General features: G+C 42.0%; 1 protein-coding gene across 1 annotated transcript in view; it reads right to left on the bottom strand.

Moving 5' to 3' along the window:
* Window positions 1-2304: 2304 nt before the first annotated feature.
* LOC133970827 (protein TANC2-like) overlaps window positions 2305-18036 on the bottom strand; it is a 61387-nt gene continuing 45655 nt past the window's right edge. Inside the window, exons 25-28 of the mRNA XM_062407886.1 lie at window positions 8945-9036; window positions 8677-8811; window positions 8363-8463; window positions 2305-5553 (exon numbers count right to left, since the gene is read on the bottom strand). Of these exons, the coding sequence (XP_062263870.1) occupies window positions 3687-5553; window positions 8363-8463; window positions 8677-8811; window positions 8945-9036 (2195 nt within the window). The 3' untranslated portion in view covers window positions 2305-3686. The remainder of the gene's footprint in view (window positions 5554-8362; window positions 8464-8676; window positions 8812-8944; window positions 9037-18036) is intronic.

The following is an 18036-nucleotide window of genomic DNA, read 5'->3' as shown; positions in this document are numbered from 1 at the left end:
ACACGAGTTCAATTTTGTGAACAGGTAAGAGATTTGATTGCAAAGAGTGATCTTGCAAAGGGAGTGTCAGGTTTAGCATGTGTGTGAGGTTTTCAGTTTTGTGTGTGCAGTTTTGAGAAAGCCGTTATTGTTTTGAAAAACGTGTGTTAACAATTGTGAAAAACTGTAATAACAATAATATACATTAAAACATTTTTAAATGACTTAAATGACTGAAATAAACAGAAGGCACCCGGCCCACCGGGTATAATAATAGATTCCTCTCCTGGCTGTCCTGATGGTTAGGTCAGGTTTAGGTGGACATTGCACTGTTGGTTTGGAGAAAGGCTCCATTAATTCATTTAGGTACCTCCAAAGTACAAGGTTCTTTCCAGTGGGTAATTAGAAGTAATGTTTTACTTTCCCTGGTGCACCACTATACCAAGGTGTTACAGACAAACTATTTAAAAATTCAAACTAACCACTAAAAGCAAACTTACCCTGACAGAACTTTACATGAAACATAAATAGAAATTGGAACACAAGGTGAACTATTTACAAAACTCAACAATAAAGCACACTCCTGTTCCTCGCTGTTAAGGTGGGGGAATTGAACAAATAACCCTAAATTGGTTAGACAGACATGTCACTCATGCTGAATAGAAAGTCTTCATTATTAATCAGTGTCCTCTTGTCTGGCCCTCATTCTAATTCTGTTCCATGTCAAGACTTTGCTAGTGATGTGTTCAATTATATAATAGTTACCTTAATGTTGCACAATGGTTGACATTGATAAATATATTCAGTTCAAATTCAAAACCTTAAAAGAAATCTACAAAACTAACCCAGGTTGAATTCAGTGGATTTCACTAAATATGGCACAAGGTAAAAAGCGCTATGTTAGCAAATGTAGATGTATGAGTGAATGTAGTTTAACCAAAAGAAAATCACAAAGACCTATAATGACAACTAGATACTTACCAGTGGTCCACTGCATGATGGTGACAAAACCTACATATTTTAATGAAAATGCATAAAACAGAGAAGGCATCAATGAGAAGGTTCAAGGGTTGATATTAACAAATGTGGTGTGCTTTTTAATACTCATATTAAATATTCATTTATGTAAGGTAGAGCATACATATAAAGACATGTATATGCTGAGCATAGGGAAATGTGAATGTATCTGGGGTAACCACATGTAACATTCAAGTCAAGCTCAATTATTCCCCCTTTCAATCCCGAGAGATACAATTACACATCTGCCTTTCATTCCGCAATATCCCTCTATAATTCTAGGAGTCAACCTTTTCACATGAAACGATTAAACACATTTTAAATGCTTAATATTTATGTACATGCTGATGTAACAGTCCTGGGTTTAAAATATGACCTTACACACAGTGACATATTACACATGTAACACGACTAACAGGGACCACTGACCCTGCTATGTTCTAACGTGGTGTTTGAAACTTGAGACCCCTTAGGTTGGGGATGAAATCCTACATATAAAGCACAACACATTGTTTTAATGACTCCTGAGCAGAGAAAGATAAAAGGGCAGTGGTCATAGAGACTGACAAAGAGGTTAAAAGTCATAGGTTGCATCGGCACTAGCAACACTGGCAGAATATTGCTGATTCATTGGAAACGTAAAGTTCAATTTACAAAAAAAAAAAAAAAAGGCATTTGTGTGCATAAAATACAAAAAAACCTCAAAGTTTAGTCCCATTTTCTGAATATAGTTTATCGGTCATAACCTCTTGAAAACTAGCACTGATTGACTGTTCACTTCTTCCTCTTGTTACTGTTTCTACACATGCCAAGCTTTCCATTCTCTCAAAGCAGATAATCAATCAGTTGTCTTTAAATAATTGTTTAAACAATGGTTTATTGATCTTAGACAAAGGTAACCTCATGCAGGCTTCCCAGTTTTTGTCATCAACTGTTTATTATGCGATGTGAAATGTGAAACTGAAAATATGCCATACAAGAAAATGCTGTGGGTGTGTTTTTTGGGGGATTTTTTTTGGAATGTGAATAATGTATATGGGACTTAAAATGCAACTGATGGCTACATACATGATAAAGTGACCTTTGATATCTAATTAGTTCAACTTTCAATCCATTCAAGAGGCCAAAAACATTTTGGTCAAAGGCCTAAAGCCAAAAGCACTTTTAGCTTTAATGGACTCTATGAGTGAGAAAAAAAATGATGTCCTTTGATTACAGCTTACACTACAGCAGATAAATGCATTGCACATCAAGCCATTCCTTGCTTTTTTGTTTTTAAAAGGCTAAAATAAAGAGACATCACAAGACTTCAAATGTGGAGGATTGATTTTACTACAGCTCCATTCGCACTTGTTTCAATGTGTAAAGAGAAATCCAGACATAGATAGGACATGTTTTGCCAAGTTAGATGAGCAATGACTGGACAATCACTGTTCAAGGAATTACTGAGAGTAGGAGGGGCCATTCGGCACTTCATGGGAATTGTAAGTACTGTTTCCATGGCAATGCACATCAAGTCCCTGGTAAATCAGTTTGGGAATGATGTCACCACAGAATATAAAAAACCTTCATGATAAAAACAAAATAAAAAAATAGTAGTGGCATACGAAGAATCCTAAAGGCATTGTTTCAGGTTCATCTTTGTAGATGAATTCTATCGTACTCCAGCAAGAAGAGATCTTAACCCATAACTGAACAAAACTGTACTTTAATGTTGCTTCTTTTTTTTTGTCTCCTGGAAACATTCCTTTGTTCTTAGTGAAAATTACTCCAAAAGATAAAACAACAAATCCTAATTGAAACACTCATCATATAGGTTAACGCAGACATAACTTAAAAAAGATAAATATCACTTACTTTTGTTTTATAAACGGTAAGTCAGTGCTCATACAATGACAGCATAATCCTAGTTTCTCAAACTATGGCTTAGGTCGGGGTCACTGACCAACATCTGCCTGGGACAAGTTCTAGAGCATGGATGTGTCCAGGTTTCCAGTCATTGTGTCATTTAAGCGCTTCAAACTTGAAATGCAAATCTTCATTAATGGCGTCAATAGCAAAGTGGCGCTTTTTTGTCTCTCCTGTCTGACCTTAACCAGCTGGGGTTTCATACATAAACTTTGCAGAGAAACTCCAGAGCAGTGTGATATGGACTTCCAGAAACATAGGTTAGCCAGAGATAACCAGGGAAAGAATGAGGAATTTTTTCAGTCTTTTTTTTGTTAACAATTTCCATAATCTTGCTTTTCTTCATTATGCTTTGTTACGTCAGTACAGAACAAAAGTTTAATTTCCTTCCAAGTCTGATGTTTTCCTCCCTCCCTTTGTACTTGTTCTTGTCTTTGACTGGTTAACAATGCAACAGATCATGTTTGTATGTTAACAACCTGCAAATAAGCCTAACAGAATAAGAAATGCTTTACATGAAGTGCTCATCTTTCTGAAACAATCTGACAAGTATACATACTTCTTGCAGCAGCGGACCTGGGTGTGTATGGCCCAAAACGATTACTGTATTCCCTAATTTAGTACCAACAGCAAATATGAAAAACACACCAAACTTCTAAATTAGTGTCAAGCATAGCCCAACCTTACATATTCCATATCTTCTGTGAATCTTGGAATGTTTCTGTACAATCTTGATTGACCCTCTTCTTCCCTTGTGTCTGACTTAACATTTAAACTTTTCTCTATACATTGGACTCAACAAAGGGTCTTTTTGGTTTGACAGGAGAGGTAGGTCCCATCTTTCTCTCATCTGGTCTGTCTGAGCAGCTATGAATAACTGGCAGTGTTCGGGCCAGCTTTACGTCCAGGTATGAGGGATTGTGACTAGCAACCTGCATCGAGCTCTCACTTTGGGAACCGCTACTTGGCAGCACCTCATAGTAATCGAGGTGGTTGTGACCATTGTGGGCATTGTTGTTGCTGCGGTTGTGGTAGGCAATGGAGGAGGGCTGTGGTTGACTGAAGCCTCCTTGGTTGGGTAGGGTTTTACCAGGTGGGGTAACCACTGTGTCCACTGAAGACACAGCCCAGGAGCGCGAGGGGCTCAGACAGGATGACGAATTAGAAGGAGCTTGTTGCTGATACTGCTGCTGCACCCTCACTGTCTTGTCAATAACACCCATAAAAGGAGTGCTCCTTGACGACCGACCTCCCTCCCCAGGATAAGTCCCACCTCCTGTCATACATATTTCTGACTGGGGAGAGATCAGAAAGAGATCATCATGATAACCACTAATCCCTCCAATAGAGGCAAGATCTGAAGGTAAATCCATGTGCTGTGTGGAGGCTGAGGTCCTGAAGCCTGATCCATGATTAGCTGTCTGGCCACCAGCGAGGCTGCTGCTGGTGGTGGGGAAACAGATACTGACACTCTGGTTGAGAGGCCTGGAGGAGGAGACAGTGGATGAGGTTGGATGGGTGCTAAGTGGACGTCGCAGTCCACCCTGATCATGGTACTGATAATCATGCAATGATGGAAGGTTTTCAGGCGGTCCCATTGTTGCCTCTGTAACTTCCATGGGGTAGGAAGCTGCTTTGGATTGGTTGCGGCTGAACTGACGGGCCTGGGTGAACCGGTTGTTCCCCACCATTTCCCCTCCTGCCCCTCTCCCAAAGCCAGATACAGGTCTCAACTGGCAAGTCAAGCCGACATCTAAATCATCATGTGGATATGAAGCTACATAATTAAGACCAGCATGGACCTGCAGGCTAGGCCTGACATTTAGGAGACTGGAGCAAATTCCGTCACCCAGTTCATCCAATTCTCGAGGCAGATATGCAAACTGTGAGTAAGCTGAACTTCCCAAAACCATGCTGGAGTGGGTTGACGAACTAGGCTGACTGGTTCTAACAACCTGGGCTTTGGCTGGTTGAAGCCATTGGCCTTGTGCCGTGTTTTGCTTCTGAAGTGATCCCTGATCAGAAATAAAGTGGTATTGCTGCACTCCCTGTTTCTGGTCTGAGTGATGGAGAGCTAAGTAGGACTGCGGATATTGTTGCACACCAATCCCTGACAATGCAGAGATACTTTCTGACATTGGGCTGGCTTGATGGGAGGAGGGAGAACTGAAATCGTGAAGGGAGGATGAAGGAGGATGAGGAGCAGAATGACAGGCTGAAGAGGAAGGAGAGTGGATGGGACTTGGGAGGTGATGATACAGGTGAGTAGGGGAGAGGGAGGAGGGTGATGACATCGCAGGCCGACAGTGAATGTCAATACTTTGAACCACAGGTGGAGGGTGGAAGGAGGAGTGTGGAGGGGGATCTCCTTCACTGTCAACCCTCTCGTCTTCCTTCTCTTCTTCCTCCTCTTCCTCTGGAAGCCCCTCCTTGTCATGCACCTGCAGACAACCTGAATCTCTGCACCTGGCCTCGTTGATGGACACATTATGTTCATAAGCATAGTGTGATGAAGGACGGGGAGACTCTTGTTGTTGAGAATCCTGCCGACACTCTTCCCTGACCCGGGACAGCAAACGCTGGATCTCCCGATTAGATGGACACAGATGGCTGGCCTCAATTAGGTCCTCCAGGGCTGCATGAAATTGTCTGAATGATGACAGAGAGCAAAAGCGGAGTGAGAAAAGTTATTCAAGAAGATTAACAAAAAGACAGTGTGCTTTCATTATAAATGCAGAGAATTTTGGGAGCCCAAACTTTTCGTTGTAGTCACTTGGTAACAAAAGGTAATGAGGGAATTCCTTATATTTCTGATTGAATATCTGATCCTGTTCCAACTCAATATTCAGTCCAACAGTCCTTCAACTAAATGGTTCATTCAAGTTGTGTTGAATCCAAAAGAGTAAGAAAACTAAATCCTCCTTGTTCTGTTACCTTGTGAAATGTTCAAAGTGTACTAAAATGATTCATAACACTTGGGCATGATCACAACAGACCACACCCACCTCTGATCATGGGTTTTCTCAGAAGTACAACAGAGTTTCCAGTGTATGTTCTGGCCAGTAAGTAGCTTGTTAGGTACACGGCTTAATACTAATTGAATTGCCTAAGCTTAACCTGCCACCTAGACTAAGTTTAAGTATTAGGGGAGAGCGGGGCAATGTGAGACATGGGGTTATGTCAGACACCCCTGTATCTAGGCAAAGGTACAGATTTGTGGTCATGTGACCATTAAGTTTTCAAGCCCCTCCCATTCCACCTTGCCATGAAGCAGAAGTTGGTGCTAGTGCTGTGGTAAAATTATGTTTTTTCACAAAAATGTGTTTCTTGCATGTAAAAGGATTTTTTTTTGCTTTGAACTTAATCCATTGTTTTCTACCTGAATCAAATTGATTCAGGTAGAAAAACTTATATCTTAAATGAAATTCGAACATATAAAACCATGTAATTGATGCTAGCTGAAGATTAGCCTTAATTGCTAAGAGATGTTGTGTTTTCTAATATGTTGGCTGTGGGGTAAAGTGAGCAATGAAGCACAAGTTAAGTTTAGTCTTAAACATATTTTAGTGTTATATTACATTACATACGTCTTTTTTTTTAATGTCATAAACATTGTAGAAAAACCATCATGCCAAGAAACTACACGAGGAAGACAACCTTGGGCCAAACACCCCTCGCAGAGATGGAGAGTGCAGGCGCTGAGGTCATGCAAGGAGAGAAGTCCTTCGGAAAAGCTGGAAGGGATGGAAATATTGACAAGACAACCCTCAAAAGATTCATAAAGAAAAAAGAGAAAGGGGAAGTAAAATCAGTAGCCTTGGGTGCAGTAGCTGAGGCAAATAGAATATTCACAGATGAGATGGAGGAGGAGCTTGCCAAACACTTGAAACAACTAGCTGACCAGTTCCATGGCCTTGCTCCGGTTAAGTGCCGTGAACTGGCATTTGAATACGCAGAGAAAAACAATATCCCTGTCCCTGCCAATTGGACAGAGAAACAATGTGCAGGTGAGCTAGGGTGTGCAAGCGATCACATGAATCATAATAATCATAAATGTGCTTAATTGACCAATCCCCATGATTCTGTTACTAGTCCGATATTAATTTTGCAATGTGTGGTTGTCAATCCAGCTGTCAGGATTTTAACTAATACAAGTGTTGTTATGGTAGTTTTAAAGTGGAAAAGTAAGTGGAACACTTTACCCCCTTGATTTCTCTGGTCTGTCTCACTTTACCCCTTAGCTGGGGTAAAGTGAGACACAAGACCACTTTTTTTAAAACAATCATATTTCCACTGCCCTTTGTCCTGAAGACATTCTGATCATTTCCATTGTTAGGAAACATCCTGAATTAAAGGGAAATATGTAAATTCTACTGATATGTCATTTGAGCTCACCTAGAGGGGAGCAAATGTAAAAAATGTCTTGCATTACCACGCTCTCCCCTAAAAAAAGGAAAGCTAAATATGAGAGCACATAGCCTCTCTGCAAATGTATTAGCTCTCTGTAGTGCCTTGCTATGGCAACACCTTGAAACTGGCTATGCTAAGCTACGTAAGTCGAGTTAACATACAGCAATAAAGAATTGGTTTGGTACTTGTATGGGAGATACTTGGTATTTGTGGCCAGGTAGGATGTAGACACGTACTGGTGCCAGTGGTCCAACCCAAAGTTATTGGTCAAAAAGAAGAGCTGTATAAATATGTGCATGAATAGGTGGATGTGAGTTGTACTTTGAGCAATTGCTGAGACACAAAACCGCTTATAAATATAGGCTATTTACTATTCCATTTAACATTATGAGCCAGCAAGGACCACTTTTTCTTTCTCTGGATGTAAGGACAGGAGTTGTGAAACTAGTGGATACCAATCCACGGAAGTCTGACGTTATATAAAGACTCTTTGACAGTACATATTTCAGTCTCCTTACTTAAAGGAATAGTTAAAAAAATGCTAATTCACTCATTTTCAACTCAGCCCTATGGAGATGGAGGGATGGGTGAAATGTTTGAATGTTGGAGAGTTTTAGAGTTATACGGGAGTAGTGGCAGCCAAATCCAATAGAACTGAAGATATTACTGAGCTTTCTAAAAAAAACATTAACCTGCCTCCATACCGCTCCTATGGTGTCATCTAAGTGACGGCAAACCCAGACATTCATATTCGACTTGAAACAACGTAATTTACACCGTGTTTTAAGCCAAATAGTCCACCAGAAGTGGCAAAGCTAGCAGACGTTAGCATTTCCAACAGTCCCTGAATGCACCTCGTATGATAATATCAACAGACATTTAGGCTTTAAAACATGGTGTAAATCATTTGTTTTTTATTAGTTTTTTTGTTGTCTTTGAACCACTTATATGCATTTTTACAAAAAAAACTAATACATTTAACAGTTCATGATTTGCTAAGGGTCAGGTCACTCCATTCAGGACCTTGTTCTTTTGCTGCTATAATTACCTGCGGCTGCGTTTGGCCCGGGCTCTGGCATAAAAGGCCTCATAGGATTGAGCTTTCAGTTCTAGTGCTTTGGTAGCAAACTCCTCAGCAAGGTCAAAATCCTGAAATAAGAAAGAGTAATCTGTTCAAGATGGATGGCAGAAAATTGAGAGCGATGTGTTTAATAAAAACATAACAATCATTAAACTTAAACATGTCATGGGTTCGAATGAAATTTTAAGTTATATTTATTCAATGGAGTCAATGGATTGTGATGTGTTTCCTACAATGCTAGGAAACACATTAGTGTTGTAGAGAGATAGAAAGCGACCCACATTCATCTTCCGGCGGCACCGTGACAGGTTGAGCAGCACACACACTCTCAGCTGTCTGAATGTCTTTAGCTCGTCTCCTGGAAACTTCTGAAGTGCTGCCTGATAGGACTGAGCAGCTTCTCGCACTTTACCTTGCTACAAATGTACAAAGACATACACACATGCATAGTGTACTTCTGAATCATGAAATTATATTTGCAGTGTCTATTACACACAGTATCAAATAAACTTTTGTGTGTTTAAGTTTGAGTTTGGTTGTGTATTTTACCTTGTACAGTTTGTCTCCTTCCTGAATCAGTTTAGTGAGCAGAACCATTAGGATGTCCGGTTTAGATGTTGCCATGGCCCAGGTTGCTGGCCCTACACACAGACACACACAGACACACAGACACACACACAGACACACACACACACACACACACACACACACACACACACACGTACACACACACACACACACACACACACACACACACACACACACACACACACACACACACACACACACACACATTAATGCTAGCAAGTACCTTTCATTTTATCTACATTTTCAAAAACCTTTTATTGAAAACCCAATTCAGGTATTTTGGGTTTATTTCCCTCTGTGAAAAAGGTGGCTGGAAAATACTGCATGAGTTGTTTGTGCAGAAGAATTGGTGGTTTGTAACTTGTCAAGCATTTATTTATATTTTATATTTAAAATGCAGCTGAAAATGTTTTGACCAATCACAAATGTGTGACAATTTAATGAAAATAAATAAATAGGGACTTCCGGCGTTGACACTGGCGCGCACGGCCGCATAAACAACACCTCCCGGCCGGTCGGAGTTTATTCCCCAATTTTACTTCGAATAACTTTTGAAATTGGTGCTCAATAATGATGGAAGGGGAAAAACACAAGAAGAGCAAGGGAAAGTGTAACCAGTAAACAGAATTTACTCGGGTTGTGATAGCAATTTACTATCGATCCAGTTTTATTTAACATTTGCTGAACTGAAATGCATCTTACTTGATCACAATGTAGGTCAGGAACAACATAAAACAGTAAACCTTAAATCACATGGAAATGTAATTCAATTAGAATAAGAAAAAAAAACTAAAACAATATATATTTCCCTTTTTTTTTTTAGACAGTTAACCAAATACTTAAATATCTGAACAACACCTTATTATTCAGTACAAAAATACCTGAAGGACTGTCTCTTTCTCAGTCCATGAAAACAAAATTAATACCGAACGGTCTTCTTATAAAACATAGAACAAATCTTGAAGTGTCCTTATATTGTCTTTAGCAACAAAAAAAACAAACAAATAAAGTAAAGTGCTGGCCAGCAATAATATTATAGAGCTCTATATGTGTGTGGTGGTTTAGTAGTTTGCCTGCAATCCTCAGGATATTCAGAAGATGACGACGGCTCCTCACGAACTCACGAGCCACAGGAAAGCACTCAGGAAACAGCGGCAGCGTCTCGTCAATGTTCATTCACTCGGCAGAGTTCCTTGCAAACGATCTTCTTGTGAATAAACGTTGCTGACGGACGACCGAATATTATCCAAAGAAAACCCAATACTTTGTACGGTAAGTATTTCACTCAAAATACTTTTAACAAGTTAAACTCCGAAATGAAACAGCAGGAGAATCACAGCTTGACCACACGTTGCTTGCAGGCATTGAAGAAGAGATCTACCCGCGAAAAACTTCGTCTCCAAGGTAACAATAACACACACCGTAAAACAGCAGTCATAAAGCTGCCGCAACATAAAGTGGTCGTAACCCTTAAAGAGACACACACCAAAAACAGTGATAATACAGAAAAGCATTAACTGACTGAAAATATATCTGGGTTACATCCTCCCCCACTTAAAATGTGACGTCCCCGTCACTACCTATGGCTAGAGACTGAACTAACCCTGCAATTTGCTGCTGCAAGGACAATAAGAAACCATAAAACAGTGTCTGCTGTGTAGGGGGACTTAAGATGTGATGTTTACAATGGGCTTTGCGACCAACTTGGTAGTCACTAAGATAAGCTGGTGGTACCTTTGTTCTCTGAGGCCTAGCCTGGGACGGGCCTGGACTAATTACAGTCTCAGTGTCTGACAAATCATGCTGATCTGACATGAATTCAGGGGCATCAGGATTTAAGGGATTTTGAGACTGAGAGGTACTCTGTTCAGGGGTTTCAAGGCTCGTGTTCTGAGTTTCCAAGTCTTGATCCACTTCCATTGAAGACAGATCATCCTCAATATCTCCCTCATCAGTCACCTCAGGAACTTGAGTCGGGATTGCCTGCACAACAGTACTCACAGGATCCGCTTCTAAGGTTACAGGTAAGAACCCACAGGGAAGAAGCATATCTCGATGCAAAACCCGCTCTCTGCCCTCACCATTATCGGGCCTGACAACATACACAGGGATACTCTCATCCGGCTGTTTGGCAACAACATAAACAGTATATTCCCATTTGTCAGAGATTTTGTGCTTCTTTCTGAGACTCAGATTCCTCACAAGGACTCGATCCCCTACCTCTAAAGGCAAGGCGGTCACCTTAGCATCCCAGCGCCTTTTGTTCAACAACTGCCGTTTTTTAGCATTTCTTGACGCTAGCTCATATGCGTGTCTGAGTCTTTTCTTTAGGTCTCGCACATATTGTGTGTGTGTTTTGGGGTTGTGACCCTGAGGGCTGATGCCAAAACAGAGGTCAATGGGGAGACGCGGCTCTCTGCCAAACATAAGTAGGAAAGGGGCTTCGCCAGTCACATCGTTCCGTGTACAATTGTATGCATGTACAAGGGGCTTGACATATTTCCTCCATTCCTCCTTCTTTTTGTCCTCCAGCGTTCCCAAGAGATCGAGCAGAGTCCTGTTGAATCGTAACTGGATTCCCTCTCGGGTGGTAGGGTGTTGTGCGAGACTTGGCGATTCCAGCATGCTTACAAAGTTCTGCTACAACTTCTGACTCAAAACAGGCTCCTTGATCACTATGCAGCCTGCGTGGAAAACCATAGTGACAAATGAAGTTTTCCCATAACACTGTGGCAACAGTCTGGGCTGTCTGGTCTCTAGTCGTATATGCCTGTGCATATTTTGTAAAGTGATCAGTTATGACCAGTATGTTTCTAGTGTCTATTGAGTCAGGTTCAATTGTCAGAAAATCCATACAGACTAACTCAAGGGGACCACTGACTTTGATGTTGAGTTTGGATGCCTTTTGCACCTTAGATTTTCGTCTGACACATCTTTCACATCTTTTGCACTTTGACTCAATGTATTTCGCCATCTTCGGCCAGTAGAACCTTGCTCTAGCTAGTTCCAAAGTTCTTTCGATACCCATGTGGCCTGTCTCATCATGAATACCTTGGAAGGCTCGTTCTCTGTGACTACTGGGTATGACAAGTTGATGAAACGCTTCACCTCTTTGGTTGAGAACCTTGCGGCATAACACTCCATCCTTCAAGAGTAGTTTTGATCTCTCACGTAAGAGTTGAGCAACCTCTGGCTCCACAGACGTTTTATCACATACCTCAGTGTCCGGCTGCTCTTCCAGTATACAAATAACTTGTGCCAATGCTGCGTCTTCCCTCTGCAACTGATGCCAGTCCTCCATAGACATTTCTGGCAGAGCTGATTGTCCTGGCCCAGGCACTGGATCTTCCAGATCATCAGGGACCGCACTTTCATGACACAAGAGAGTTTCCACTGCAGGTATGACACTATCCGGATCCTGATTGTCTTGTGAAACTGCATGAACATTGACACCGTGGCGCATACAAAGAGTGCTCACTGTCTCCCCATCCAAAACCTGGAACTCCTCAAGTGAGAGGCTAGCGCGATCTAGCATACCGGAGATTCTCTGGTCCATCTCTCGAGACTCATCATCGTCTTCGGATGGTTCATGAGGCCTCCTCGAGAGCCCATCAGCATCGATATTCAGCACACCAGATTTGTAATGGATGTCAGAGTTGAACAATGATAGAGAAGCAAGCCATCTGTGGCTCGCAGCATCTAACTTTGCACTTGTCAACACGTATGTCAGAGGATTATTATCCGTTAGCACTTTGAAGTTAGCCCCGTACAAATAGTCATGAAACTTTTCACTGACCGCCCATTTAAGGGCGAGAAATTCTAACTTATGCACAGGGTAGTTTTTCTCACTTTTAGAGAGACCACGACTGGCGTATGCTACCACTCGGGTTTGGCCATCTTGGACCTGATACAGGGCTGCACCTAAACCGGTCATACTGGCGTCAGTGTTGAGCACATATGGGAGCTGCCAGTTGGAAAACGCAAGCACAGGGGCAGATGTTAATTTCTCAATAATGAGCTCAAATGCTGCTTGGCAATCAGCGGTCCATAATGCACCAAGTGGATATGACTGTTTTCTTGGCCAGGAGTTAGGGCCTTTGTGCCTGGGCGCTAGATCACCTTTCAACAAATCATTTAGTGGCCTAACAACCCTGGCATACTCTCTCACAAATCTTCGGTAATACCCTGTGAAACCTAAAAATGACCGAAGCTCTTTGGCTGTTTGAGGCCGGGGCCATTCTTTTACAGCAGCAACTTTATCAGGATCGGGTTGGATTCCCTCAGCAGATATCACATGCCCTAGGTATTTCACAGAGGTCTGGAGGAATTTGCATTTGGAAGGGGACAGTTTGAGGCCAAAATCAGAGACGCGTTTGAGAACCTTCATTAATCTCTCCTCATGTTCCTCCAAAGAGCTAGAGAATATTATGAGATCGTCGAGGAAAGCAACAACCTCTTGGAGGTTGATACCTTGCATCACCTTCTCCATGGTTCGCTGGAAGGTTGCTGGAGAGTTGGTCAGGCCTTGGGGCATTCTCCGAAATTGCCATGTTCCAAAGGGTGTTGTGAATGCTGTCTTTGGCCGATCAGAGGGTTCAACCTCCACCTGATAGTACCCACTCTTTAGATCAAGTACAGTGAACCATTTTGAGCCTGACAGCAGGGAGAATGTCTCCTCTATACAGGGTAATGGGTAGGCATCTTTTTTAGTCAAGTTGTTCAGTCTGCGGTAATCCACCACCATTCGCAGATCTCCGTTCTTTTTTCGGACAAGAACAATTGGAGAGGCGTAGGGGCTATGTGATTCCTCTATGATGCCTATGGCCAAAAGGTCTTGGAGATGCCTTTTTAAGTCATTGAAGTCGGCAGGTGAGACACGTCGAGTTCGCTCTTTGAATGGTACATGAGGGTCAAGCTCTATGCGATGAGTGACTCCTGCAATGTTACCAACATCTAGATCATGTCTAGAAAACGCATCTGGCACTTCTTTGTTTATTCTAGTCTGTATGTGCTCCCTTAGTTCTGGTGCTATGGGGCTGTCGCTGAAATCAGGATAAAAGATTTCAGCTGCTGAATTGATCTTTTCATTTTGTGACACCGACAGAGCATTTGTCTGTGGAAGGGCAACATCTGACTGTTTGTTCTGGTCAAAGTGTGAAACGGGCACTGCCCAGTCAATGGGAGAGCACTCAGCAATGACTGTTTTTGGGTATAAGGTGATGTCTCGCTAAGAAATATTTTTGACACCAAGCTTAAATTTATTGTGGGATTGAGGCTTTACATCCACTATCTGGTCATAGACGATCAGACCTCCTGGCGTGTGTATTTCCTCCGTACCACCCACAAGAGCTTGGAACTCACCTTTACCAGGTTTATTGTGACAGATGCCCTTTAAAGTACAAAGCTGTATGGGTACTTTGCTGCTGAGCCTTACACGCAGAACTTTGGCGTCTTTTGTTTGGGAGTCAGTCCGGTTGTCACACTCTGCATAAGCCATTAGCCAGCTGGCCTGGATAGGAAGGGTTTCTGGGAACTTAGTTCCGCCTTGCTTAATGCAGTCTTGGATCATTGGACGCAGGACATTAGTACCTACAAGCCAAGAATGATTGTCATTGTATGACTGATCTGGGCTTACTAAAGCTAGGATGTGAAAACATTGGTTTGTGCCACATTTATCTTTAGGGAACTGCACATCCACTTCAACATAGCCCAAATATGGAACCTTTTGTCCCGCTGCACCTTCAATGTTTAGGGCATCTTTAATAGAGAATAACTGTCGGTGGGAAAGGTAACGGGAATAAAATGAGTGGGATATGATTGTTACTTGCGACCCTGTGTCAATTATGCAATTGCATTGGACTCCATCTAACCATGCTTCACTATCACAAGGCTCTCCAACAAGTCCTGCTGGAATCTGAATAGTTGCTGATGCATTTGAGGGTTCATGCATGCACTGGCTCAAAACAGGGGAACTAGTTTGATGTCTCTCACAAAGTTTCTTCTGCACAAGCACAGCATTAGTTTGGTTTGTGCATTGCGGCATCATATGTGACTCCTCTCCACAATTGTAACAAAACCTGCCTGCTCCAATGAGATTTCCTGTGGGCACGGCTTGGAGTGGTGGAGCTGTATTGCTGCCTTTTGCTTTCGGTGAGAACTTTCGTCCTGCTCTATCATATCTGGGGGGATTGGCATTTTGAGTAGTGACACTTTGCTTTAGCTCAGCCTCTAACAGTCTGATTCTCTCCTCAAGCTGCTCCCTAGTGTTAGCATCGCACACTGCTAGGACTTTGTTGCTAGGGGGCTCAGACTCATCAGTAGTTAGGTGTGTCTTAGTATGAACTTTGGTTGTGCTCCCAGCAGTATGTCTCTTTTTTCTCATTTCCTTTAGCTGACTTTCTTTCTCATAATTTCTTATTTTGAACAGCAACTCTGAGAAAGTGGGCGTGCTCTGGGAGGGGTCATTGAGTTGTTCTTTTAGGTGCAATGTGGTTATCATACTGTCTTCCCAGCAACCTCTTAGGAACTGCTTTAAAAGTTGAGAATCACCATTTTGTTTAGCCACACCTTTATTTTCAACTACTTCCTGTAACAGAGTTTGGAGTCGACGCAGGTAGTCGGATGCTTTCTCCCCACTGTCCTGATAGGTCTCTAAGAACTGAATATACAGCTCCTCACCTCCTGTAACGTTACCATAAGCCTTGTCTAGTTCATGGAGATAGTCACTTGGTGGGGCTTGGGCTCCAATAGAGAAAGCCACATTTAAAGCAGGGGTATGAAGGCTATCAAGAAGCATACGTCGCTGCTGTGCCTCTGACAGGCTGGAGTCATTTATTACTTGCTTAGCTCTTAGCCGCCACACTTTGTAATCCACCTCTGTGGAAGGTTTAGGAGAGTTTCCAGAGAATGGACGCAGTTCTCTTGCAGGTGGAATGAACACCAGGGAGTCGTGTTTTACAATATGTTCCACTATTACTCTCTGAACATCTGCAGAGAGGGGGTCAACAAGCAGAGTGTCATTAGGGGCCTGTCTTGGACTGGATGAATAGCTATCAGCACTGAAGACAACCGGTCTTGGATTAGGGGTAGACTGTGCTTTAAATGCCGGGGCTTCAAGAGCAGATGCTGGGGTAGAGGTTACTGGGCTCTTGTCACTATCCCCTTTTCCAGAAATATGATTCACTGCTACTTGATTCAAAGTAATGGGGCTCATGTTGTATGTTAGAGCTAACTCATTTACCTGCTCTCTGAAATTGACTGTCATGTCATGAATAGCACGAGCAAGAGGCACTACATCATCTGTTGGTGGCTTACTGACTGACTTAGGTGGACAGTATTCCTCTATCTGCATAACCTCCCAATATGAGTCATCAGCTGGATGCTCGCGGTCTAGAAGCATTGGAGTTAAAGTCTCGCTAAACTGACACAGAATGGTATTTGGAAGGCTGTCAATGTGATGCACTCCAACAACATCATCTAGTAATGCAAAAACCCTTTTTACATCTTCCAGTTTAACCTTAGCTGGGACACCCTTAAGCATAACTGTGCGCTCTGGGTCAAAACCATACATGTCACAAAACTCCATTTTGTTTTCTCAATTAACCCAACCTTAGAATTTTCAGATGATTATACTTTAAAGAGTTTTTTTTATATTTAAGATCAAGTAGACAGACTTCAGTCCCTATTCGGGCGCCAATTTTTATCTGTAACCAATAAACAGAATTTACTCGGGTTGTGATAGCAATTTACTATCGATCCAGTTTTATTTAACATTTGCTGAACTGAAATGCATCTTACTTGATCACAATGTAGGTCAGGAACAACATAAAACAGTAAACCTTAAATCACATGGAAATGTAATTCAATTAGAATAAGAAAAAAAAACTAAAACAATATATATTTCCCTTTTTTTTTTTAGGCAGTTAACCAAATACTTAAATATCTGAACAACACCTTATTATTCAAAAATACCTGAAGGACTGTTACTCGTCATCTTTAATTAAATGTCTCTTTCTCAGTCCATGAAAACAAAATTAATACCGAACGGTCTTCTTATAAAACATAGAACAAATCTTGAAGTGTCCTTATATTGTCTTTAGCAACAAAAAAAAAACAACAAATAAAGTAAAGTGCTGGCCAGCAATAATATTATAGAGCTCTATATGTGTGTGGTGGTTTAGTAGTTTGCCTGCAATCCTCAGGATATTCAGAAGATGACGACGGCTCCTCACAAACTCACGAGCCAAAGGAAAGCACTCAGGAAACAGCGGCAGCGTCTCGTCAATGTTCATTCACTCGGCAGAGTTCCTTGCAAACGATCTTCTTGTGAATAAACGTTGCTGACGGACGACCGAATATTATCCAAAGAAAACCCAATACTTTGTACGGTAAGTATTTCACTCAAAATACTTTTAACAAGTTAAACTCCGAAATGAAACAGCAGGAGAATCACAGCTTGACCACACGTTGCTTGCAGGCATTGAAGAAGAGATCTACCCGCGAAAAACTTCGTCTCCAAGGTAACAATAACACACACCGTAAAACAGCAGTCATAAAGCTGCCGCAACATAAAGTGGTCGTAACCCTTAAAGAGACACACACCAAAAACAGTGATAATACAGAAAAGCATTAACTGACTGAAAATATATCTGGGTTACAAAAGCCATACGGAAAAGTGGATAAAGCTTGTAAAACAGCGACCGAAGGGGCCGCCACGGACGAACACCGAGAGTGTCATGGCGGACGCAGCCTAAACACCGAGCTAACACTAGCTGCGGAGGACATGGAAGGTAACACCGCCGCCAGACGTGAAGACTTAAGAAATATGGTCATGGAGATGAAGTCCGAATTGGGCAACTTCCGAAACGGAATCAGAGAAGATTTGAAAAATGAGCTAACTGACATACGAGAGGAAATTCAACAGAAGCTGGGCGAAGTGGTAGCCGACCTCAAAGCCACAACTGACAGAGTGGGTGAAGCAGAGACGCGCGTAGCCGACCTGGAAGAGTGTCACGCTGACTTCATGGAGGTGCTGAGCAGGTCACTACAAACTC

The sequence above is a fragment of the Platichthys flesus genome, chromosome 16 (assembly GCF_949316205.1).
Source record: "Platichthys flesus chromosome 16, fPlaFle2.1, whole genome shotgun sequence".
Classification (NCBI taxonomy): Eukaryota; Metazoa; Chordata; class Actinopteri; order Pleuronectiformes; family Pleuronectidae; genus Platichthys; species Platichthys flesus.
The sequence above is the reverse complement of the archived record's forward strand: the minus strand, read 5'-3'. Positions and strand labels throughout refer to the sequence as shown.